This window comes from Lontra canadensis, unplaced genomic scaffold (assembly GCF_010015895.1).
Source record: "Lontra canadensis isolate GAN:19392208 unplaced genomic scaffold, GSC_riverotter_1.0 scaffold125, whole genome shotgun sequence".
Taxonomy (NCBI): domain Eukaryota; kingdom Metazoa; phylum Chordata; class Mammalia; order Carnivora; family Mustelidae; genus Lontra; species Lontra canadensis.
The window spans coordinates 4,391,750-4,415,486 of record NW_022631119.1 but is presented as its reverse complement, the minus strand read 5'-3'; the positions used below and the strand labels follow the sequence as shown (position 1 = coordinate 4,415,486).

The 23,737-nt window shown below is 54.5% G+C and overlaps 1 protein-coding gene across 1 annotated transcript in view; it reads right to left on the bottom strand.

The window, feature by feature from the left end:
* RYR1 (ryanodine receptor 1) overlaps positions 1-23,737 on the bottom strand; it is a 110,039-nt gene that overhangs the window by 83,592 nt on the left and 2,710 nt on the right. The window contains 26 exon segments of the mRNA XM_032841976.1: positions 2-168; positions 340-514; positions 1,740-1,942; positions 2,858-3,165; positions 3,987-4,070; positions 4,470-4,573; positions 4,749-4,853; positions 6,427-6,643; positions 7,646-7,838; positions 8,375-8,616; positions 9,698-9,831; positions 10,523-10,641; positions 10,724-10,819; positions 10,900-11,035; positions 13,059-13,254; positions 13,722-13,843; positions 15,718-15,882; positions 16,023-16,179; positions 16,513-16,587; positions 16,744-16,837; positions 17,956-18,049; positions 18,364-18,476; positions 18,776-18,854; positions 18,941-19,015; positions 20,105-20,209; positions 21,315-21,434. Coding sequence (XP_032697867.1) covers positions 2-168; positions 340-514; positions 1,740-1,942; positions 2,858-3,165; positions 3,987-4,070; positions 4,470-4,573; positions 4,749-4,853; positions 6,427-6,643; positions 7,646-7,838; positions 8,375-8,616; positions 9,698-9,831; positions 10,523-10,641; positions 10,724-10,819; positions 10,900-11,035; positions 13,059-13,254; positions 13,722-13,843; positions 15,718-15,882; positions 16,023-16,179; positions 16,513-16,587; positions 16,744-16,837; positions 17,956-18,049; positions 18,364-18,476; positions 18,776-18,854; positions 18,941-19,015; positions 20,105-20,209; positions 21,315-21,434 — 3,678 coding nt within the window.

Genomic DNA, 23,737 nt, shown 5'->3' with positions numbered 1-23,737 from the left:
GGAGGCTTTTGCTGAACCAAGTGGTGACTGGGCGCTGCATGTTGATGGCGAATGGCTCAAAGCCTTCCTGGAGGCCACAGATGGCAAAGAACCGCAGGGAGCTCACGTCCTGGCCCAGGTTCAGGTGACCCACCTGGCCAGGTCCCAAGCTGCAGACAGGCAGGAAGCCTGGTGGGAGGGGACAGAGGGGCATCGATGAGGACAAGGTGGGCAGGGCAGGGGCAGGAGGGGAGGAGGGCCAGTGGAAGGAAGGGATGGAAAAGCGGGAGGCTGGGGATGCAGCATAGGGTCAGGTGAGAGGAAGGAAAACCAAAAAGGGTCCATGAGGCCCGCCCTCACCATCTCCAATCTCGATTTCCCGGAAGGCCGTCTCAGAGCCTGAATCGGACATGAGGACCTCACCATTGAGGGTGAAGATAATGGTGTTCTCTGTGAGGTCGATCATGCAGCCCACGACATCACCTGGCTGCCATGGGCGCCCAAATGGTTCACTGCCCAGGTGCCATCGCTGGCCCTGTGAGGAGGCGAGGGGAAGATGCGACGTGGGAGAGACACGCAGAGAAATGGACACACACAGAAATAAGGAGAGATGTGTAAAGACACATATGCAAGGCATCAGGTCCAGGGCATGGGGGACAGAAGAGGAGTCACCCCCACAGGGCCCCCATCGTATCCCACATTTGTATCCATGATCCTTGGAATGTAAGGGACAGGCTTTCATGTTCTCCCTTCCCACTGATCTCTGTATCCTATCTCCTCCGCCTGAGCTCTCTACTGCTTCCATGCCTGGGGCTGGGGCTGGGGTTATGTAGACCACCAGAGTGGCAGTGGGGCGTTGGGGCGGCAGCAAGTGAGAGGGATGGAGAGGAAAAACGAGGCTGCCAGTGTCCCCTCTACAGACTCATATAGACCCCTATGCCCCCCAGAATAGATCAATGGATAAGGGGAGGGGTGAACAGGAAGCAGGGAGTATGGCTGGAGGGAAGCACGGAACAGAAGCTGAGGTTACATGGGTTGATACGGGGAAGGAAGAAAGTATGGACAGACAGACAAGTGGGTAGGTGGATGGATGGGCCAGTGAACGGGTGGGTAAATGGATGAATTGATGCATTCGTGCATTAAAGAATTCGATAAATAAACAGAATCGTGAATTGAATAAGTGAATGGCTCAACTAACAAGTAAATGAATAAACAGATGAAAATGCAGATGGTCAAGTGATTTGCTGGATGGCTGAGTAGGTGGATGGAGAGTTGAATTTATGGGTAGAGGAATGGGTGAACCGAAGGATGGCTGGATAGAGGGACGGATGATGGACCGGTATATGCATGGACAAGGACTCCTGGGTGGCTCAGTCAGCTAAGCCTCTGCCTTCAGCTCAGGTCACGATCTCAGGGTTGCGGGATCGAGCCCCACATCGGGCTCCCCACTTAGCAGGGAGTTTGCTTTTGCTCTGCTTCTCCTTCTGCCCCTCCCCTTGCTCATGCTCTCTCTCTCTCTCTCTCTCTCTCTCTCAAATAACTAACTAAATAAATCTTTATTTTAAAAAAAGATATATGCAAGGACAGGGAGGGTGGGATGGAGGGACAGATGGATGGATGGACGGACAAATGGATGAATGAGCGGTAAGGCAGATGCAGGGATGAGTGGACAGTGGGGCACACACAGAAGCAGAACTGGATGTATGAGCTATGGGAGGGACCACAGGGCCTGGCAGAATGGAGCCCAGGGAGGTACCCACGCGGTGCCCGTTGAAGACATAGGCCAGCTCATCAGCTCCCAGCTCCACGTCAGGTCGCAGGTCGGGCCTTGCCCAGCCCACTCGCATCTCACCCGTGGTGACCGCTTCAAACTCAAAGTACCAGCGTCCACTCTGCACTGTATAGGATTTCTCTGCCCGGAAGATACGCACCCGGTCCCAGCGAGACTGACTCTCCACCTGACCTACAAGTGGGGCCAGGCAGAGTCAGGGGCTGGGTAGGGAGTGGATCCGAAGACACTTGAGAGGTTGGTGGGAGACACCAGAGAAGTCAAGGGCCTTGCAGGACTGGGAGAAGAGGGATAATTCCTTGGAGTTACAGGAGAAGACCTGGGGACTCTCAGACTAGTCAAAGAGGTGGTTAGGACCTCCTAAGGGAGACCCCCACCCCCACCCCATCTCGTTAGCAGTGAGAACCCTCAGAGAAGAGATGCTGACAGGACAGAAAGTCGGGTCAGTCACTGACCTTGAACCCTATCACTTCAAATTCCTGGCTTTGGAGTCCTTGACCTCTGAACCCTGGCCTCTATCCCTAGGAGCTGTGATCTCTAACCTACAATTTTAGTCACTTAATCCTAAGGTTAAGGATTAGGGTTGATGCTTAGATTCCAGGGTTGAGAGCAGGCTCAGGGAGAGGATAGAAATTGGGGTTGGTACCGGGGTAGAGAAACTGAAGACTGGGGACCACAGCTAGGGAGGCTGATGGCAGCTGTGACTGGAAGTCGATGATAGGTCAGGGGTCAGGTTATGGGGCACGGTTAGAGATTCTGAGTTCTTGGTTGGGTGGCTCCATAGTGTAGCCACAGTCCAGAGTTCAGGGGGTTAGGCGCCATAGCTGGGGGTCCAGGACTGGAGTCCGGGGCCCAGGCTGGTGCTCACTGGGCTCCTGACCTGGCAGGGCTTGCATATGACCAAGGTCAGTGGTCAAGACTGAGTTCAAGGCTGGGGTCAGAGTAAGGGTCAGGGTCGCGAGGGGAGAAGGCTCGGTGTTGTAGATGCAGCCCATTCAGGGGCTGAGTAGGGTCAGAAGTCTGGGGCCAGCAAGCTGGGCCCACATCAGGGAAGGAGTCAGCGTCAAGGGCCCAGAGGTCGGCACTCACTGGGCTCCTGGTCAGGCGGCTCAATGTTGTAGCCGTAGCCCAGCAGCGTGCGCACGGCCTGGCAGAGGCTGTCCCGGTTGCTGCGTTTGGTGGCCTCATCCAGCAGGCGGTAGGGCACAAGGCGAGGGTTGCGACGTGCTGGGATGTCCTGCACCGCACTGTAGCTCCAGCCCTGGGCCACGCGGTCCCGTGCCCACACATTGTGCCCATTCTCTGCCAGCCGGTCCACCAGTGTCATCTGTGCCGGCGTCAGCCGCACGTGGCTCAGGTCTAGGGGCGCCGGCTTGTACCCGTTGCTCATCATGTACCTGTGTGTGCGGCAGAGCTCGGTGAGAGCAGACCCCTCACCCCCACCTCTGGGCTCTGCACCACGGGGTCCCTGACTTCCGACCCTCGCTCCCAGGCTACTGTGATCCTGAGCTCTGAGTGTGGGGACGCCTGGCCCTCGATCTCTGACATTGGGGTTCCACGGCACCCCCGAATGAGCTCTGAGATACTTGGCCTCTTAATGCAGGATCCTGTGACTCTGGCAAGGGCTTTCGCTTCACTGATCTCTCGCCTCTCTGACTTCTGCGTTGTGATTTGGGGAGCCTGATCCTCAACCCTAGAACTCTGGCCTCCTCTCACCTCTAACTCTGAGGTTTCTTACCTCTGACCTTGAACCCTATCACTTCAAATTCCTGGCTTTGGAGTCCTTGACCTCTGAACCCTGGCCTCTATCCCTAGGAGCTGTGATCTCTAACCTACAATTTTAGGGTCCCTTACTTAGGACTCCCAACAACTTCTCACCTCTTTCCATTGACTCCCCCCACCTCTGTCTTAGAGATATTACCACTGCTTCCTCATCTTCCCTGATTCCGTGGCAGACCCTGACCTTGGGTCCTGATTCATACCCACTCTCCCTCTGGAACTCCCACCTCTGCAATCCTGACACCTCCCCAGGCCACTCACCACTGACTCCACAGCCCTGACCCTGGACTCCTGATCCTATGACCTTCACCCTAACCTATGGCCCCTTTGTCTCTGACCTCGGCCTCCCTACAAGAACTCCTCAACCACCCCGCCCTCACCACGTCATCCCCAACCTCCCACGCTACCCCCCAGATGGGACCCGAGCCACCACACTCACGTCTTGGGGAGCTTGGTCTTCTTCAGGTTGTCCTCCGCCTTCTCGTCCGCCATGCCCACATGGCAGCCCAGCGCCAGTAGAGTCCTGTGGCATGGGAGACAGGGTCACCCCACACAACCTCCTGGCCCCTGGCCTCCACTCCCTGGGCCCAGCTCCCCTCCTCCCCCGGCCCCCGCCGGCCCTCTGTGTCTCTTGCTCTGGCTTCCTGGATGTCTGTCCCCATTTCTCTGTCTCAGTCTCTGTCTCTCTGACTCCTGTCTCTCCCTGCTTCCTTGTCTCTGTGTTTCTTCGACTATGTCCATCTTTTCCTGTCCACTTCTTTCCCTGATTCTGTCTCTCTCTTTCTCTTACTGCTCTGCTCTCTTTATGTCTCTGTCGCTTTCTTGCCCTCCATCAGTCTCTGCTTCACAATCCCCGTCTCTCCTTGCCTTCTTCTTCCCCAGCAGTCAGGCCCAGGCGCCTGCTCCCCAGTACCCTCCTCACTTGAGCGTCTCCCCAGACATCTGCAGGTTGTAATTCCTCTCGGGCTCTGGAAGGCTGTGGAAGTCCACAAGACACGGGTGCAGCCTCTTATTGTCATCCCGAACCTGAAGAAACCCCAGTGTCAACTCCTTGGGGTCTCCTTCCCTCCCCATAACACACCCAGCCTGTGACCCCTGACCTCCAGCCCTGCCACAGGAAACCCAAGAGTCCCTTCCCCCCAGCTCATTCCCCCAGCAGCAAATGCAGCCCGACAGCCTCACGCAGCAGGCCACCCCTCACCGGGCCGTAGGTCCAGCCCTGCTCAATGCGAGTCAGCGCCCAGAGTTCGTGGATGTTCTCCGCCAGCTTCTCCCGAATACGCTCCAGATGGGGAGGCAGGACAATCTGGGGGGAAGGTAGGGAATGGTTGGGAGGTCCCTGTGTTCCTTCCAGCCTGCACCATGACCCTTCTTCCCAAGAACATGTACAAGTGAGCCCTGGACAGTCCCAAGAGCTTTTCTGCTGTTATAAGCCTGCTCCTCATCACCAGACCCTGACCCCAGAGTTGACACCCAGCTGAGTAAGGTCTTAGAATCACAGAATTAAGGAGTTATCTGGGAATGGGACTATCTCTCCCTGCAGACTGGTTGCTCCATGAGGACAGGGCCGGGGACTGACTCAGTCTCCACCACTTTCCCAGCCCTGCCCAGCCCAGAGCCAGGCCCAGAGGCAATGCCCCAAGAAGTGGTTGCTGAATGAATGGTTGAGTCCCTTTCCTTCTTTGTACAATGAGGATCTGAACAATACTGACCTCATAAGGATTCAGTGATGTAACCTGAGTAAACTACTAAATCTTACGTAGTTTAGGTAAATGTCTGGCACCAGTAGGTGACTAATAAATATTAATATCATTCGTGTTCTTCAGACAAGATATGATGATGGTTCAGACCAGGGTGGGCCATAGGAAGGAGGGGAGGCAGGGAGGGGATGTCCAGGAGGCCAAGTGGATGGCCCATGAGGCTGACAAGCTGGAGGAGGTGGGAGGGAGACATCTGGAAGGAGAACCACACTCTGGCCTGACTACAGGGGGATGGCAAGGTCCCTGTTAAATATAATTCCTGGGCGCCTGGGTGGCTCAGTGGTTAAGCCTCTGCATTCAACTCAGGTCATGATCTCAGGGTCCTGGAATCGAGTTCCGCATCGGGCTCTCTGCTTGGCAAGAAGCCTGCTTCTTCTTCTCTCTCTTCCTGCCTCTCTGCCTACTTGTGATCTCACTCTGTCAAATAAATAAATGAAATCTTTAAAAAAAATAATAATAATATCATTCCTGCTACCGATAACAGTAACTGGGCTGAGTACGATTTGCTCAGCACTGTGCTGAGCACTGCACGGACAGTAATCCATCCAACGTTCAGCACCATGCTATCAGTAGGCTCTACCATTATCCCCCTCTCCTCACAGAGGACCAGACTGAGGCCCAGAGGAAGAGGAGGGAGCCCACATACCTACGGTAACACACTGAAAATCAGACCCTCATGGTCAGGCTCTTGAACACGACTTTCGTGGCCTCTGATGGGGACATGTCTGGGTGGGATGGAGGGGAGCTCAGGTTGGGACACGAGGTTTGGGAAGGCCCAGATGGAAGAAAGAGATGTCAATAAACTAGTGGGAAAGATCTCAAGCTTTGGCATCAGCACCTGGTTTCAAGTCAGCTCTGCAGCTTGCCCAGCTTGGTTACCTCTCCGGGCTTCACGTCCCTCAACTGTAAATCAGGGGTAATAATAGTCTTCTCTGTAGGGGGCTATCCTGAGGACTCCTGGAAACCAGGATTCTGCCTGCAGAGAGTTCTCTGCCTCCACTCTGCCTCATTTTCCCCATCGGCTAAACAACAAGGTTCCCAACTTCCAGCTCAGCTCACCACCCCCCGACTCCCAAGAGGGTCTGTCTCACCAGGAAACCCTTGCAGGGCAGGAAGTACCTGGACAGTGTCCACGGGGCAGGGCACAAAGTCAGTGTGTGAGAGGCAGCGGCTGGGGCCCACCAGGTGGGGCCCCCGAGGCCCCTCCCGTCGATACTCCTTGATGGGCTCCAGATGAAGTCGCTCTCGAGGGAGCACAGCCTCGTGGCATGGGGCATAGCCAGGTGGAGGGAGGAACTTGAATTCGCCATGGCGGCCACCAAGGAGGAACCGCACCCTGAGAGGGAGAGAGGGGTCACTGGCGGGGCAGATTACAGGGAGAATCTGTGCTCAGTGGGGGTAAGGCAGCAATCCTGGGATCAATGGGAAGTTCCGGAAAAAATCAGTGGGCAGTCATAGAGTCATGGAGGTCATTTAGAGTCAAAAAAGAAAGCATAACGTCAAAGAGAATGTCTGACGTCAATGACAATCATTCGAGAATCAAAAAAGGAAAGTGTGGGGTCATTGGGGAGTTAATGCAGGGTCACGGGAAGGTCCACTGGAAGAGACCTTGGCTCAACAAAGTATTTGGGGATATTGGGAGTTTTTTGGGAGACCAAGAATGTCATTTGGAAATCTCTGATGTAATCAATGAATCTGATGTAACAGTGAGATAACCATAATCACCACTGGAGAGCCCTTCACAGAGCTTGGGATCATCAGAAAAAGACGGAGTTATTGAGAGCTCTTTGAAATAATTGGGGTCATTGAGGGATTATGGTCACTGGAGGATTATGGAGCAACTGGAAGATTACTGAGAGATGTCAGGGTCACTGAGAAGTTGTTAAGAGCAAAAGTCATTAGGAGAGTTCAAGATCATTGGGGGGTCATTAGGAGGGTTGGGGGTCACTGGAAGATAGCTGTCAGATTCTGGAGTCTTTTGGTGGTCATTGGAATGGCATAGAGTCATTGAGAGAGCCTGACATCATTTGGGAATTAACTGGGAGAGTCTGGGACTTTTAGGTCATTGTGCAATTTGGGGGACACTTGAAGGTCACAGGAAGGATATGGGGTTGGGAAGAAGCTGAGGTCATTGGAAGGGTCTGGATCATTGGGAGGACAATGAAGTGTTTGGGACCATGTAGAGGTCACTGGGACCTTCACACAAGGATCTGACCAGTCCGTCCTGAAGGTAGGCTGCCAGATCCTGGCCTTCTAGGAGGCCATGTTGTGATGAGGGAAGATGTCTTGGAACAGTCCCAGGTCTGGGGCTTGGCAAGGGTCAAGGACAAGTACTTACTTGACACCAGCCGAAAAGCTAACAACAGGGAAGAAGAGCCCATCCAGATTGAAGGCCTCAAAGACGCCCTGCACAGGACAGCCATTGATGCGGAAGGAGATGGACGGCACACTGAGGTCCAGACAGCAGCTGACCACATCCTCTGGGGCCAGGAGGTGCTGCCCTGGGGAAGTCACCGGGCGCGCCACGTGTCCTGCACCAGAGTAACAAGGGAGGGGTCAGAAGTCAGAGGTCCCTAGACCTCATTGGTCAGAGACCATTGATCTCAAGAGACAAGAAGCAAATATTAGAGGATCCTATGGGATCTAGATCTTGGCAACCCTAAGGTCAAGTGTTCCCATGGAGGGCCCTGGAGCTCTGAGATTAGTGAGGAAGTCAAGGTTCCCCTAAGGTTAGGATCCTGAGATTAAAGTCCTCCTGGAGGTAGAATTCTGGAAACTTTGGGATGAGAAGTCAAAGATCAGGGATCATAAAGTCTGGAAAGTTTCCTACGATCTCTAGGGCCAGAGATCATACATCTCCTGGGGTCAGAATTCTGGAGGTTATGAGGAAATGGGTTAGGGTCAAGATTCTGGAAGCTTTCAGTCTTAGGAAATAAGGAAAAGGGGGTCAAAAGTTGGCTTATTCTGGAGATCAGGATCCCAATGACCCCAAGATGTGTGGTGAGAAACTTGGGAACTGTGGGGTCAATAGTCAGGGATGAGAGCCCCCCTGGAAGGGTCCAGGTACCTGTCCAGAGATGCAGCCCATCAAAGCCGTAGGAATAGAGGTCATCGCCGACACCATTACCGCCCCAGCCCTCGCCGCCCCCTGGGTAGGGGCTGTAGCCCTCAGTGAGGGCCCAGCCCACCCGCAGGTGGGTGGCCTGAGCCGTCAGGAATGGAGCCACCTCGTCCACCATCACCTCAAAGTACCATTTGCCATACTGTGTGGTGCCCTCCGCTCGGCCCACAAAGATGTTGGGGCGGATGCTGCAGGAGAGACAGGACAGGAGAGGGAGTGAGGGAGAGATGGGGAGCAGAGTCAGGTTGTTGCAGGGGTAGAGGTGGGAGAGGGAGAAAGAGGAGGAGAGATATACACAGGAAAAACATAAGGCAGAGACATAGAGACAGAGAGAAAAAGCAGAGACAAAGACAGAAAGAGACCTCAAAAAACTGAAGAGTGGTGCCTGGCTGGCTCAGTCAGTAGAGCGTGCAACTCTTGATCTCGGGGTTTTGAGTTTGAGCGGCACCTGGGGTGTAGAGATTACTTAGAAATAAAATCTTAAGGGGTGCCTGGGTGGCTCAGTGGGTTAAAGCTTCTGCCTTCAGCTCAGGTCATGATCTCAGGGTCCTGGGATTGAGCCCCACATCGGGCTCTCTGCTCAGCAGGGAGCCGTCTCCCCCCCCCACTCTCTGCCTGCCTCTCTGCCTACTTGTGATCTCTCTCCCTCTGTCAAAATGAATAAATAAAATCTTTTTTAAAAAATCTTAAAAAGACAATAACAACAACAACAACAGAGGGATGCCTAGGTGGCTTAGTTGGTTAAGCATCAGACTCCTGATGTCGGCTCAGGTCATGATCTCAGGGTCGTGAGATTGAGCCCTGCGTCAGGCTCTGCACAAGGCATGGAGCCTACTTAAAATTCTCTCTCTCCTCCTCTCCTTCTGCCCCTCCACACCCACTCTCTCTCTCTCAAAAAACAAACCCAGAGATGAGAGAGATGGGTGAGAGACAAAAAAAAAAAAGAAGAAATGGAGGAGAAACAGAGACAGACACAGAGAGAAACAGACAGACAGAGACAAAGTGAGCAAACACAAAAAGAGAGTGAGAGAGGGGAACTGTCAGAGGCAGAAATGGAACAGGAAGAGAGGAAAAGAGGAGTGGGAGCCAGAGGATGAGCTGGGGAAAGAGCGGACATCTATGAGACCCAGGTGTCAAGTCCTAGGGCGGGAGGTGTTGGAAGGGACATCCACCTGAATGTGGAGTCTCTGAGTCCGGGAAAGGGTTGAGAGGTTCTGAGATCTGAGGTCAGGGTGAGGTTAGGCTGGGGTCAGAGGTTAGGGACCAGACCTGGTGACATAGTTGATGAGGTTTGTCTGCAGCAGAAGCTCACGGCCAGGGAGCAAGTTCTCAGTAATGAGATCTTGGTTGGAGCGCACAGCCACGCCATTGCACACACACAGGGAACACAGCACGTCTAGCACCTGGAAGTCAAGGTCAGAAGTCAGGTTGTGAAAGCACCAAGGCAGGAAGTTCACGGAAGGTCTACAGTGGGAAGCCAGAAGTTAAGGATAATGTGCGAAGACAGGAGATGAGGCTTTTGACTGTGAGGAGGTGGTGAACACGGGAGATCAGGGCTCAAAGACGAAGATCAAGGGTGAAAGAGAAAGGTCAGGCGGGGGGTTGGGGGACACAGGAGCTGGGCTGAGGCACCAGCAGCGTAAGGAAGGAGAGCCCGGAGTAAGAGCCGAGGGGTCAGAGGGAGGAGGGAAAGCGTTGCTTAGGGAGAGTATGGGGGTCAAGAGCAGATTTTAGACCAGCAGGGGCTGACACTTGTGTCTTTGGGGGCCAGCTAGATAATGGACACAAGTGCGCTGGTGAGAAACTATGCGCCAGGAACAGGTAGGACCTGTGGCGACCTGGAGAGTGTAAACACAGCTACCTAAAGACTACAAAATTAGAAATTTTTAAAAGTATTTCAGAGATCTAAGAAAGCACATCTGTGGCTCAGAGTCCATTTAAGAACTTTAAGTCTGAGAACCTTGTGTTGAGATGGGAGCATGCTCAGAGGAGTCCAAGATGGGGGAGGGAAGTGAGGGAAGTGGAGAATTCCAGGGCATGGGGAAAAGTCAGGTTTCAGCGTGCAGGGCTGAGAGGTGAGGGTGAAGGGCCAACCTTGTGGTTCCTCCCGTGCTTGTCCAGGAGGGAGATGATGGACTTGATGTGGTTCTCCTGGATGATGTTTAGCACCTCAGGACTCTCAATCAGGACACAGTACAGCACCTCAAGGATCCCTGTGCAGATGGCAGAGTGACAGGTAAGGAGACTGCGGCTTTCCCCTGTCCTAGCCCGTCCCCGGCCCCTGGGTTCTCCTACCAGAGGAGGCCTCCAGCCGATCCAGCTTGCTGACCAGCCAGTCCAAGTTGGTGGAAAAGAGGGCACAGTTGGTACGATTGCCACGGATCAGGGAGGCTGAGGGTGGAAAGAGGAGTCAGATCCAATGGGACTGAGAACCTGGGGCCCTTAGGGGAAGTCAGGCCTGGACCCCTTACCCAGGAGTTCATAGAGCAGGTTCACAATCTCTTTCCAAGACTCGGCTGCCTCCTCCCCTGCAAATTCGGCAAAGTGGGCGGCAGTGGTGTAGACATTTAGGCGGTCAATGCAGTTCAGGACCAAGGAGAGCATCCCCTGGGGAGGGGAAAACAGGGTGGGTCACCCTGGGAGTCCCTGGCCCTCCCTTCCTTGCCTTTCTTGGATTTGCAAATTCATTTGACTTCAACAACCAGTGACTTTGTCCACAGATCTTATGCCCTTATCCACTCCCATTCCCCTCCTCAGCACCCCACATCTGTCCTCATCCTCTCTGCCACTGTCCCCAACATAATACATCCTTATTAACATCAGGACTGACTTTGTGCTTTTCCTTCCCGAAGTTGTATTTCCATCCCATCCACTTCCAAGCACCCCACTCGAGTCCTGTACTGCCCAGCTCACTCTCCACACCAACCATCACAGAGATTTTCTTCGCATTTTACATTTTCATCTTTGTCTTCTTTTATCATGAATTATAACAGATATATAGAAAGGCACATAAAACATATACAGTTAGTCCTTGTTATTTGTGCTAGATAGGTTCTTTAAAGTCGCCATGAGGGGCGCCTGGGTGGCTCAGTGGGTTAAGCCTCTGCCTTCGGCTCAGGTCATGGTCTCAGGGTCCTGGGATCAAACCCCGCATCGGGCTCTCTGCTTGGCAGGGAGCCTGCTTCCCCCTTTCTCTCTGCCTACTTCTCTGCCTACTCGTGATCTCTCTCTCTCTCTGTCAAATAAATAAATAAAATCTTAAAAAAAAAATAAAGTTGCCATGAACATGGAGTCAGCAAATACTGAACCAAACAGGGAGTTTCTCTGAGTTACAACATTTTTGTCAAACAGTCAATACATCCTCTTGTTTTATATGTGTGTCTGTTTAAAGACACTGATTTAATACATATTTGATTCATTAACATTAAATTCACGGCCAACAGCACTATAACTCGTGCCTAAATGAAGCTTATCTAACATCTATTTTCTCTGTAAGGCACATCACAGCATCTTGTGCTCAGGAACACTAGGCAGGCCTCCAGAACTACACTTGGAGGCCACTTTAAACGGCAAAATCAACAACAACAAAAAACCACCACAGGGTAGATGGCTGTGACTTCATCTCTCTGACCCATCTGTAATATGGGAATTACAACCCGCCTTGGGGTTATCAGGAGGATGTCATGCATATAGCACCCTTAGCACATAATAAAGGCTAAATTCCAGGTAGTAATAACCACTAACACTTACATAGCATCTGCTATGTGCTGGCACTAGGCTTCACATATACTAATTCCACTCCATAAGTTTTGTTATTGTTACTATTATCATTTCCGGATCAGACTGAGAATCCCTGGAGGGGAGGAGGGCCAGTCTTTAGCATCTAAGTGAACATGCTCCTCCATCACCCTGTGGAGACATCAGATCTTCAGACCTTTGTCCAGCCCCCTCCTCCCACCCGGCTCGATCCCCCTCACTCAGACCCGGTACTGAGCAGAGACGCCTCCATATCTCTTCCCTTCGTGCTCTCGAGACACACGGACCCCCAGCCCCTGACTGCAACTGAGGGCCCTCCCTGCACTGCCGGTCACTGATGCTCAAAGAACCACCTCTGGCCCTGCCGCCACCTCCATGCCCCACTCTGGTTCGGTCTCCCAACTGCAGGCCAAGCCCCCACAGACACGGGCTCCTGGGTCGCACAGCCTCATCCTCTGACTTCTTCCCAGGCCCACAGCCTCCGCAGGCCGAGCCTCAGCACAGGGCTTCACTTAGGGCTCACTTAGACCCCGCCCCCTGCCCCCCGGTGAAGGAACTAAGCCGGCCGCGCCGCCTTCGCCTTGGTTGCGCCTCTCTCTCACAGGCACCGCCCCTGCTCTGCCAAAGCCCTGCCCCTCCCTCAAGGCTCCGCCCATCAACAAATATTCCCCGCCCCTCCTCAACACTACCCCGCCCCAACCACCATCACATTTCTCCCGCTGCCTCAGACCCGCCCCGCAGGCTCTCAGACCACTACGTACTCCACCTCCCACCCGGTCCCTCAGACTCCGCACTGCCCAGGGCCGCGGCCCCGCCCCCCCCCCAGGCTCCGCCCCCCCGTGACCACAAACCCCGCCCCCTGCCGCAGCCTCACCTCCTCCTGGAAGAGGCTCTGGCGGTTCCGCAGGCTGCGCAGCTTGCTCTGCTTCTCCTCGTGCTGCAGCTCCTCGGAGGGCGGCTCGAAGTAGCCGATGAGGTCCTGCAAGCTCAGGATGACACCCTCGATGGGCAGCGCTGTGCCCGCTGGTGGCCCCGAGCCCCGGGGCTTCCCGCTGAAGCTGTCCAGGCCCCTGTGGGGACGGCGCACTTGTCATCAAAGAGCCCCGACCGGCGCTCTCACGAGGCGCTGGCGAGTCCTACCCCAGGCCCCCAAAGAACTCTCAAGGACACACCTGTTTTACAGTGGGAGAGACTGAGACTGACATTGGCCTGAGGTCACACAGTGGCCAAGGCCAGAGATAGGACGGGGACTCATGCCTGTGTAAGCCAGGGGGTCGTGAAAGTAGGTGTCAGGCTAGGGAGCTCCAGGATCAAGGGTCTGGGCGATCAGGGCTGTGAGGTCAAAGTCATGGTTTTAAAGGTCAGATTAGGGGCCAAGTGTATAGAGGTCAGAGGCTTAGAGGTTAGGGATCCTGTGTATGTTAGGGGTGTGGAAGTCAGAGCTAGAGAGTAAAGGGGTCAGGTGTATGACCACCACGAGCTTGGGGGTCAAGGTGGGGCCTGACTGGACCAGGGGCAGAGTGGGCAGGTGGCTCACTTGATGAACTGGTTGTACAGGCCGGCAGTGCTGTAAATCATTCGGGCAGCCTGGGACTCCTCCTGCTGGCAGCGGGTCAGGGACAATGCGTCATCCATGTGGCCTTCCTGGTGCAGCATGGCCTGGCAGTGGGAAGACAGAGAGGTCAGGCGTGGGCCGGGCCACCAAGGGCGATGCCGCCAGAACTCCATCCAGACTCTAGCCCCAGAGCTGCCCCTGTCCTCCAGGGAGACTCTCTGCCAGACATCGCCTTCTATCCCTCTTCACCTAACTCTTCTTCCATTCTATTTATTCCCCCTCTCTCTGCCTCTCCTGTCTCTGACTCTTCCTTTCTCTCTGTTTCTATCCCCCTTTGACTCCGTGTTTGCCTCTCTCTCTCTCTGACTCTGTCTTATCTATTTCCAGGCCAGACGCTCCCCATCCATACCTACTACTGACTTCACATCCTCCCACCAGAAGGCTCTAACGGCACGCCTAACTTAACACGTCCCTGACTGAGTGCCTGACCACCCTTCTGCAAGATGAGACCATCTCGGCTTCCAGCTTTCAGCTGAGCCGACCTCCCCAGGACCTCACCCAGTCCCCTGGCTGCAAATACTGCCAGTGTTGACGGTTCCCACAGTCCCCCCTAGGGCCAGGCCCATCTCTGTACCCTCCCAACAGGTATCCAACTACAACTCTCGTTTTTTACAGACAGGTGTCTCCCTACTCTTCTGACTCGTTCACTCTTTATTGAGGGGTTCTGTTCTAGACACTGGATCTCTGTCATCCTGAGCTGACACTTGACTATCCCTGACTCAGTTAATGGCACTTCCGACCTTCCAGCTGCTCAGGGCAAAAATCATGGCCTCATCCTCAACCCCTGTCCCTCCCACCTCGATAACCAGTCTGTCAGAAAATCCTATTGGCTCCACCCTCACAATATAACCAGAACCTACAAACTTCCCCACTCCACAGTCCCCACCGTGGTCCTGCCACTGTTTTGTCCCACCTGACCATGGCAGCAGGCACCTCCCTGGGCTCCCACTCCAGCTCTGCTCCCCACCCCCACCCCACCTATTCCCACAAGCAGCTGAGGAACCCCATGAACCTCAGGTCACCTTGCTGGTCTGCTTAAAACTCTCTTGGGGCTCCATCTCACTAAGAGTAAAAGCTGGGACCCTGCCCATGGCCCACTAGGCCCCACGTGATCTGCTCACATCTCCTCTCTGTCCTTATCTTCCAAGACTTGTCCCTCAATCTCTGCACTCCTGCCAAACTTGATCTTCTTTCTGGTATTGCAACAAACCAATCTCAGTTCAACCTCAGGGCCTTTGCATATGCTGTTTTCTCTGTCCAGAGTGGCTGTGTACTTCATTAAAGATAGTTTATTCACTATGTCTCAGTATTGGGAGGGCAGGAAACAGGTCTGTATAGCTTGCCTACTTTTCCATATACACATCCAAAACAACTGGGGTATTCAATAACTTGCCGAAAATTATTCTTGGTCTGTTTGTCATTAGCTCTCTCTCTGTATGTCTCTCTCTGTCTTTTCCATCTCTCCTCTGTCTTTGTCTTTCTCCGTTTTTCTGTTTCCATGTCTTTTTTAAGACTTATTTATTTGAGAGAGAGAGAGAGCATGCACACAAAGAGGGAGAGGAAGGGAAGCAGACTCCCTGCTGAGCAGGGAGCCCAACACAGGGCTTGATCCCAGGACCCTGGGGTCATGACCTGAGTCGAAGGCAGGCACTTCAGTGACTGAACCACCCAGGTGCCCCTGTTTCCATGTCTTTTTGTCTCTGCCTTTCTCTGTCTCTGTATCTCTCTCTCTCTGTCTGACTCTCTCCCCCTCCTTTCTTCCTTCTCCCCGACTCCTTTCTTCCTTCCTGTCTCTCTCAATCTCAGTTTCTCTCTCAGTACTGCCCTTAACCTCCAAAAGGCACAGGCATGACTACCCGCACAGTCCCGTTCCCACCCCTGCCGGCATCCCCACACTTTTCCCTCACCAGGCACCCACCTTCTTCTTGAGCACACCAAGCCGCAGGGCCTTGGGGTCTGGGGCGGCATAGGTGAGCCACAGGCCTGAGGCCACGTGCTGCACGAAACACAGTGACTCCCCATACTTGATCTCAGGGGGACCCATGCCATCCACATCCCGCTTGGGGGCCATATCCAGCTTCTCCTGCAGGGGCGGGGCACAGAGGTCAGCCTCCTCTGCCTGTGTATTTAATTGGGGAGCCGTGCCCCAGAGAGCCTGCAGAATGGGGGCTGGGGCTGGATTCAGGGCTCCAAGTGAGGGAGGGCACCCTGACCCCCACCGACCTTGGAGATGCGGAAGCAGAAGGAGGTGGCCTTGGTGTGGGCCTTGCTGGCATCAACCACCACCAGGCCCTGGTCCTCGGTGAGCGCCAGGTACCGCCCAGTGGTGACGTGCCGGATGCGGAGCGGCTGGCCCCAGCGCAGGTGGCTCCCACTCCAGCTGCAAAGGGTGAAGGCGAGGAGGGTCAGAGGACTGCCCAGTGCTCCCATGGACACCACCGTCTTGGTCCAAACCTCATCAAGCCCCCAGCCTTCTTCTGGGGGGGCTGCTCCCCACATTTTTACTGGGGACCCCCGATCTCTCCCTCAGGAACGCCCACCCTCCCCTAAGGCCTTTTCCTCCAGGATTCAAAGACCCTGAAAGCCCTCATCACCTTCTTGGGCTCCCCAGATTTTCCCTCACAAGTCTCCAGTTTCTTTCTTAGAACTTCCTTCAAGATTCTCTCTCCCCCCCCAGGCCCCCACCAGGAGCTCTCACCCCCAAGCCCCCCACCTGATTCTCAGCGGCTCCAGTCTCCAGAGGGAGCGGGCATGGGTGCACACAGCTCCCCCCTCATAGTGGACAAGTCTAGGGGCACGAGAGTAAGTGAGGTCAGGGGTTCAGTCACCAGCCTCCCCAAAATGTGATCCCCACCCCTGCCCACAGGGTGCTATCCCCCCGGCCTACCTCACTGCTCCCAACTCCTGCCCCAACACCCCAGGGCCTCTTGTCCCCATCCCAGACCTGCGCTGGTCCTCACTGTCAGCGGGGGAAATAGTCAAACATTCATCCATGTGTCCGTGAAAGAGGCGGAGGACGTGGCCCCCCGTTACATAGCCTGGAGAGGAGCAAGGGAAAGAGGTCATCAAGGGGCTGGAGCCCTGGAGAGGCTCAGGAGCCAAAGACGAGTCCAGGGGTCCTGCTTTTCCCCTGTGGGAGGCTGGGGCTGAGTTTGGGGGGTCTGCAGTTGGAGACTGAGTTTTGGGATCCAAAGTGGCAGTCTGAGATTTGGGCTAAGTTCGAGGACTGAAGTGGGGGTATGAGATTAGGGTCCAAGGTAGGGGATGTAATTTTGGGGGTCTGCGTATACAGGGCTGAGGTTGGGGAGTTTGTGAATCTGAGTTTGGATTTTTGAGGTTGGAGTCAGGGGTTTGAGTCTAATGTTCCCGGATACTAGGCTCTGAGTTCCAAGCCTTGATTTGGGGTCTGGGGTTAGAGGTGCGATGGTTGGGTCTCAGGCTAGGGTCTGGACTTGGGAGTGTTGATTTTGGAGGTGTGAGGCTGGTATCTGAGCTTTGGGGTCTGAAGTTAGATCTGGACTTTGAAGTCAGAAACTGGTATATTTGAGATTAAGGCCAGAAGTTTCAGTGGTTTAAGTCTCAGCTTGGGTGTGAGGTGTGGGTGTGAGAGTTGGGGTCAACATTTTGGGGTCATGCTGTGGGGTCCTAGCCTAAGGGTCTGAATTTGGAAGATTTAAATACCTGAGGTTAAAACTTGGAGGTCTGAGGTCAGTTGGCTGAGGTTTGGGGTCTGACTTGGGTATCTGAGTTTAAATTCGGGAGCCTGAGTGTGGGAGCTGATCTGGGAGCTGATGAAGACACAGGTCTCCATCTGTGTTTGTCATGTGAGGCTTGGGCATCTGAGGGACAAGCTCCAAATATAATATTTTCAGCTTTGGATCTGAGTGTAAGGGTCTGAGTGATCCCCAGGTGGTGAATTTGGTATGTGAGATATGGGGTCTGGATTCAAGTGTCTGACACTGGGTTTGGGGTTTGGGGCCTGAGCTCCAAGGTTCTGGATTTGGGGTCAGCTGGACGTCTAAATATGAGGGTCATAATGTGGAGATCTCGGTTTGGGGTCTGAGGTTCCAAGGCTCAGTATGGACATGTTTGGGGGCAGAATGAGAAGTCTGTTTTGGGAGTCTGGGTTTAGAGGCAGGAGGTCTGGGACCCTCACCTTCTTCGCAGCCAGAGCAGATGGGGTTCATGTTCCACAGTGTCTGCATAAAGGAGGCATCGACCTGGAGCTCCCCACTGGCCGTGGACAGGTGCTAGGGGCAACCAGGATGTGGTGGTCAGAGACGATGGCGGGGTGAGCAATAGTTCCAGAGTCAGAGGCCACAAACCAAAGGCGGAAGCAGGGAAAGCAGCAGACAGGAGACAAAAATCAGAGATCACACATCAGGAAACCAAGATCCAACGGGAGACACGGGGCACCAAAGGCCAGAAGTGGATGCCAGAGGTCAGGAAGCTCGGAAGTGGGGGTCAGAGAGCCAGCAAAAGGAGGCTGAGGAGGTGGGCGGGGCGGTCCCGGGCCCCGCCCCCCGGGGGGCAAGAGTAGCTGGGCTTGGGGTGTACTGCTCACCAGGTAGCGCTCTGAGGAGACACTAACGAGGATGAGGTCATCCCCCACGCGGACCTTCTCTCCTTCCGACCTCTGCTTGGAGGCCGGATGCATCGTCCACCAACAGGCCTCTCCTGTGGTTTGGGCCCCACTGTCAGAATGAGGGCTACCCAGAATGCTCCTTCCCGAGGGCTTCCCAGCCACGGAGCCTCCTGCCCCTCAGTCCCGAATTCTCCAGTCATCTCTGATTACCTGCTCTTTGCCTCACATCCTCCGTTTCCGCCCTCGGACCCTCTGCCTCGGGTTCCCCCATGTTGACCCAAGTTGCTCTAGTCCCCCGCATCCCTGCCCCGCCCCCCAGTCCTGCACCTCCTGAGCCCCAGCCCCTGCCCGCAGTCTCCCCATTGCGGCCCTTCCCGCTCCAGCCCTGCACCTGTGGCGTCTTCCTGCAGTCCCACGTCGAAGGCAAGCTTGTCAGTCATGGAGCGGGAGGTGGTAAGGCAGCTCAAGTACTAGGGTGGTAGAGGGGGGGGTCAGCCTCCTCCCGCAGACCCTGCGTCTCCTGCCCCTGCCCAGCCGCCCTCGTTCTGGCACTCACCATGCCACTGTGTGTGTGCCGGAGCAGGATGGCATGGCCATACAGGAGTGTCCTGTGGCCTCCGCCCTGGGATGACTGGGGGGAGGGGAGGATAGAGAGGGCACAGAGTGAGCACAGAACCCCCCAAGGCATCTGGCCTATCCCAGGTGGCAATATGCTCCCCATAAAACACCATGCTCAGGCCTGGGCACAAGGAAGCCTTAGGTCAGAACCTCAACAGATTCTTTGCTTCAGTTTCCCCATTCGTGGAAGTAGGGTCTATGTCTCTAAGAAGCCTGTGGATAGGGTGTTTTATATTTCCCAAAGCCCATTCTGTCCTCCTTGTCTCCTTCATCTTGTTAACCAGGTCCCAAAGGCCCTCAGGGAAGCTGAAGCCCACTTCCCGTTCCATGGGGACTCTCAGGGAAGCCCCAATACCTCGTGTACCATGGGCCTTGGCCCCTTCTGCTGTAACCTGTCATAACACAGCTGAGCTGCAGCCAGTGTGCACTGGAATAATCCTGCCAGCTGTCAAATCTTTGAACCTCGCATAGGGGTGGCTGTGCTGTCACATTCCCCCCACCCCCACCAAGCATAAGGAGACTTGGCCCCTCCTTAGGGGGAAGGCCACCCGTCTCTTGATGGCATCATGCCTCCCATCCTGGCTCTCACATGCCCATGCTCTGAAGGCCCATGTGATGGGCCCCAAGATCACATGGCCAACCCACTCCTGGAGCAGAGGGGACCCACACTCAGGACAGGGGGAGGTGAGAGGGGAGGTCCCATGCAGAGAAGAGCTGGGATTGGGGTTGAAGGAAAGGATGGGAAAGAGGAGAAAGGAGCAAGCTGGGGCACGGGGGCTCAAAAGCCCCTACCCCCTTCCTTCCTTCCTGCCTGGCCTGTCTGGGCTCCACAGCCCCTGACAACTGGCGTGGGGGAGGCCCCCAGACCCTGTGTGCAGGATGTGGGCCCAGGAGGCGGGCCTGGTGTCAGGAGAGGGGGGAAGGACAGGTGACACCCAAGGCCAGACCTACCCACTTATCCAAATTGAGGGCCTGTGAGGGTCGGGACAGAGAGAGGAAGAAGAGCAGATGGTGAACAAGCCCCAGGTGTTCCTGCCCAGCCCTACCCCTGAGCCCCGTCCCTGTGCCCTGCCCCTGCACCCTGCCGGGGCAGGAGCCTCACCTCCACGCCAGCCTCCACGGTGTTGGCCAGCATCTCCTGCAGGGCTCGGACCGACAAGGACTGCTCCAGGACGAAGCAACAGATGGCCAGATCGGGGGGCACATTCTGGGGTGGGGGGAGATGTGAGTGGGGGGCCTGAAGGCCCCTGAGCCCCAGTCTGAATACCCACACCCCTTAGAGGCCCAGACCTGACCCCAATCCCCCAAGAAGCCCCTACACTCTGCCACCCCTTCAGATACCCCAAATCTATACCAACATCACAGAAAACATGCCTCCTCCCTCAAACACCTAAACCCCACCTGAACCTCACAGAAGCTTCCACACTACCCTTCCCGCCTGAGTACCCCACACCCCACCTCATCTCCAAAGGAGCCTCAGCCCTCTCTCAGACACACTGCACCTGCTCCAATGCCATGGCCTTCCCCTGCAGATAACCCAAATCTCTGAGACCCTGCAGGAAGCCCCACCCTGCCATCACCATCGGATAGTCCCAACTCCTGCCTCCTCCCTCAGACACTGGTGAACACTACTTCCAAATCACAGGAGGGTCCAACCTTGGGCCTTCCTCCTCAGTCTCCCACTCAGTCACCTCAGACTCATGAGTACCCTCTCCCTTGGACCCAAGACTCTCTGACCCCCTCAGACCCTCAGCCTCCTCCACCGTCTGACTCTATGGCCCCTCCCTTTCCCCTGTCCCCAGGTCACCTCTACTGTCAGAACCTGAGCCCACCTCCCCCTCAAACCTGGGCTCCCTCCACTCTCAGCTTCTAACTCCCTCTCCAGTCAGCCCCCTGACCCTGCTAGCACCCCCCAACACTCCAGGCCCTTTTGCTTTGGATCCAATGTCCTCTGCCCCCTTGGACACCTGCCTCTTAAGATTTCGGAGCCCCTGCCCCTCTCTCCGCAGACCTACCTACCTCAGGCCTCTGGCCCCCTTTTCTTTGCAACTCCCCATTTTCTCTCCCATCAGCAGCCGCCTCCAGAGCCCCTCTTTTTTTTGAACTCAAGATTCTCTATCTCCTCAGACCCCCCACTCCCCCTCAGGTCCCCACTCCCACCTACCTCAGACCTCCAGCCCCCTTTCCTTCTTAGCCCCTCTCTGTTTTTTCTCCTGTCAGCAACCCCTCTTCAGACCCAGACCCTTCTTCTTTGGACCCTAGACTCTGCCCCTTCAGGACACCCCCCACCCCGCGCACACTCCCACACAGACCTGGGCGTTGCTGGTGGGCTCCAGGAAGCAGAGGCGGTTTCCAAAGCCCTCGGCGGCCAGGCAAAGTTTCAGTTGCTCCTTGAGCACAGTGGCGCTGCACTGAAGGACCACTTCGTCGTCCTGGGGAACGGGCCGCGGGGTCAGGGCTCCCGCAGACACTGCGGCCCGACACCACACCCTTCTCCTCATGAAAGGGATGGCCTCTGGTGAGACCCACCTCACCATGTGTCACATGCGGGCCCATGCCAAGGACTCCACACACTTCTAACATCCCAGGAGACAGGAACTAGAGTCATCCCCATTGTAAAATGGAAAAACTGAGGCTCAAGGAACTGGCAGAGCTTGTCCAAGGCCATACACCCAACAAGGGGAGGTGCTGGGATTTGAACCCCAGTCCTGCTGGCTCCAGTGAGGTCTGCAAGGTGAGCCATTGGAGGTGGAAACTATAAGCACCCCAAGTTCAATGCCTTTTAAGCTCAGCCTTCTCTAATGTCTCTCTTGTGTTTCAGTAATGGCGATCAATTAAGGAGTTCTTTTTTTCCTTCCTTCCTTCCTCTCTCTTTCTTCATTCCTTCCCTCCTTCCTTCCTTTCTCTCTCTCTTTCTTCTTTCTTTCTCTCTCTCTCTTTCTTTCTTTCTTTCTTTCTTTCTTTCTTTCTTTCTTTCTTTCTCTCTCTCTCTTATTTAAGCAGGCTCCACACCCAGCATGGCGTCCAATGCGGGGCTCAAACACATGATCCTAAGATCAAGACCTGAACTGATACCAAGAGTCACCATGAAGAGTGCCTTCTAATGACGTGTGAATGCAATGCCAAGCCCAGACTAGATCCTGGGTGGTAGGGGACAGGCTACGAGGGACTCCTGGTGACCGCTGGTGAAAGCCCGACCAGGACTGTGACAGATAACAGCATCAGAGTGATACTACATTTCCTGACATTGATGACTGTCCTGCGGTTTTGTAAGAGACTGCCCTTGTTTCTTTGGAAACAGACACTGAAAGTGTTTTAGGACTTAAGAATCATGTCCACAGCTTACTCTCAAAAAGTTTAGGGGCGAAATGTGCAAAGAGAGGGAGTGAGAGAGAGATAAAGCAAATGTGCCAAATCTTAACAAGTGGGGAAAAATTACCTAAGGCCACATGGGAGTTCTTCTAAGTAACCTTGCAACTTTGCTCTAAGCTGGAAATGATTTCAAGATTATAAGTTAAAGTTTTAAGTAAAATAAAGTGTTTTCTATGTGCCGGGTCCCATTCCAAGAACTTAACACACATGAACTCATTACTGAATCCTCTGAGAAAAGTTCCAGGATGTGAACCTGTAGAAACTGAGACCCAGAGAGGTCAAGTAACCTGCCTGAAGTCACACAGCTGTCCTGTGGCTGAGCTGGGATTGGATCCCAATGCCGGGGCTCTATATGCCACACTCTTTGAACACTAGACTACCTCTTCTTATATTAGTAAAGTAGCCCATAGCTCCAGTTATAACTAATATAAATGTGCATGGGAGAATGCCCAACACCTAGACATCAGTCAAAAGTGATAGAAACCCCAGCTCTTAACCACTGAGTAAGGCAGCGGTTATTCCTTTCTACAGCTGAGAAAACAGGCTCAAAGAAGTTTGGAGTCCTTCCTGAGGACACACAGCCTCCAGCCCTTCCATCCAGCATATCACACAAACTCGCTCCAGTCCTGGGCTCCCGAGCACACAGGCGGCCTCCAGCCCACTGCTCACCCCCAACCTCCCGGCACACGCCGGGCACTTGTGTGTTCACAGGGCTAGACATGTATATTAATACATGTCTAATACATTGCATGTATTAAGCGCTTACTGTCTACTCGGCCTTACGCTCAGAGCTTTACGTTCCTTCGGCAGACACTTATTGATGGTGGCTCTCGCCAGGCCCTGATCTAGGCACCGGATATAGAGCAGCGAAAAAAGCAGATCAAGTCCCTGTCCTCATGGGGCTGCCATCCTCTTAGGGGACACACACAATACACAAGGGAATAGATGCATCATTTTCACTTCAGTGGCCAGTGTTATGAAACAAATAACCCAGGCTGGTGTAATGAGTAGCTTTGGGGGTAGAGATGACATCAGTGAGGGGGTGAAGTGGCAGCCTCTCCAAGGAGATGACATTTGAGCTGTGCCTTGTCCAACTAACAAGAAGAGGATCTGGCCTGCTCATCTCGGGGCAAAGAACATTCTGGAAACCAGGGGCAGACAATGTGGGTGCTGAGGAATAGCAAGGGACACAGGAGGCAGTAGAAGCAGGAGCGAGAAAGCAAGAGAAGATGAGCTCAGGGAGAATTAACATGGAGCCCCTTGAATCCTTATGGTACCTATTTTTGCCCCCATTGCCCAGCTTAGGAAACTGAGGCTCAGAGAGAAAACTTCAAATCACTTGCCCAAAGTTAGGAAGCAAGCA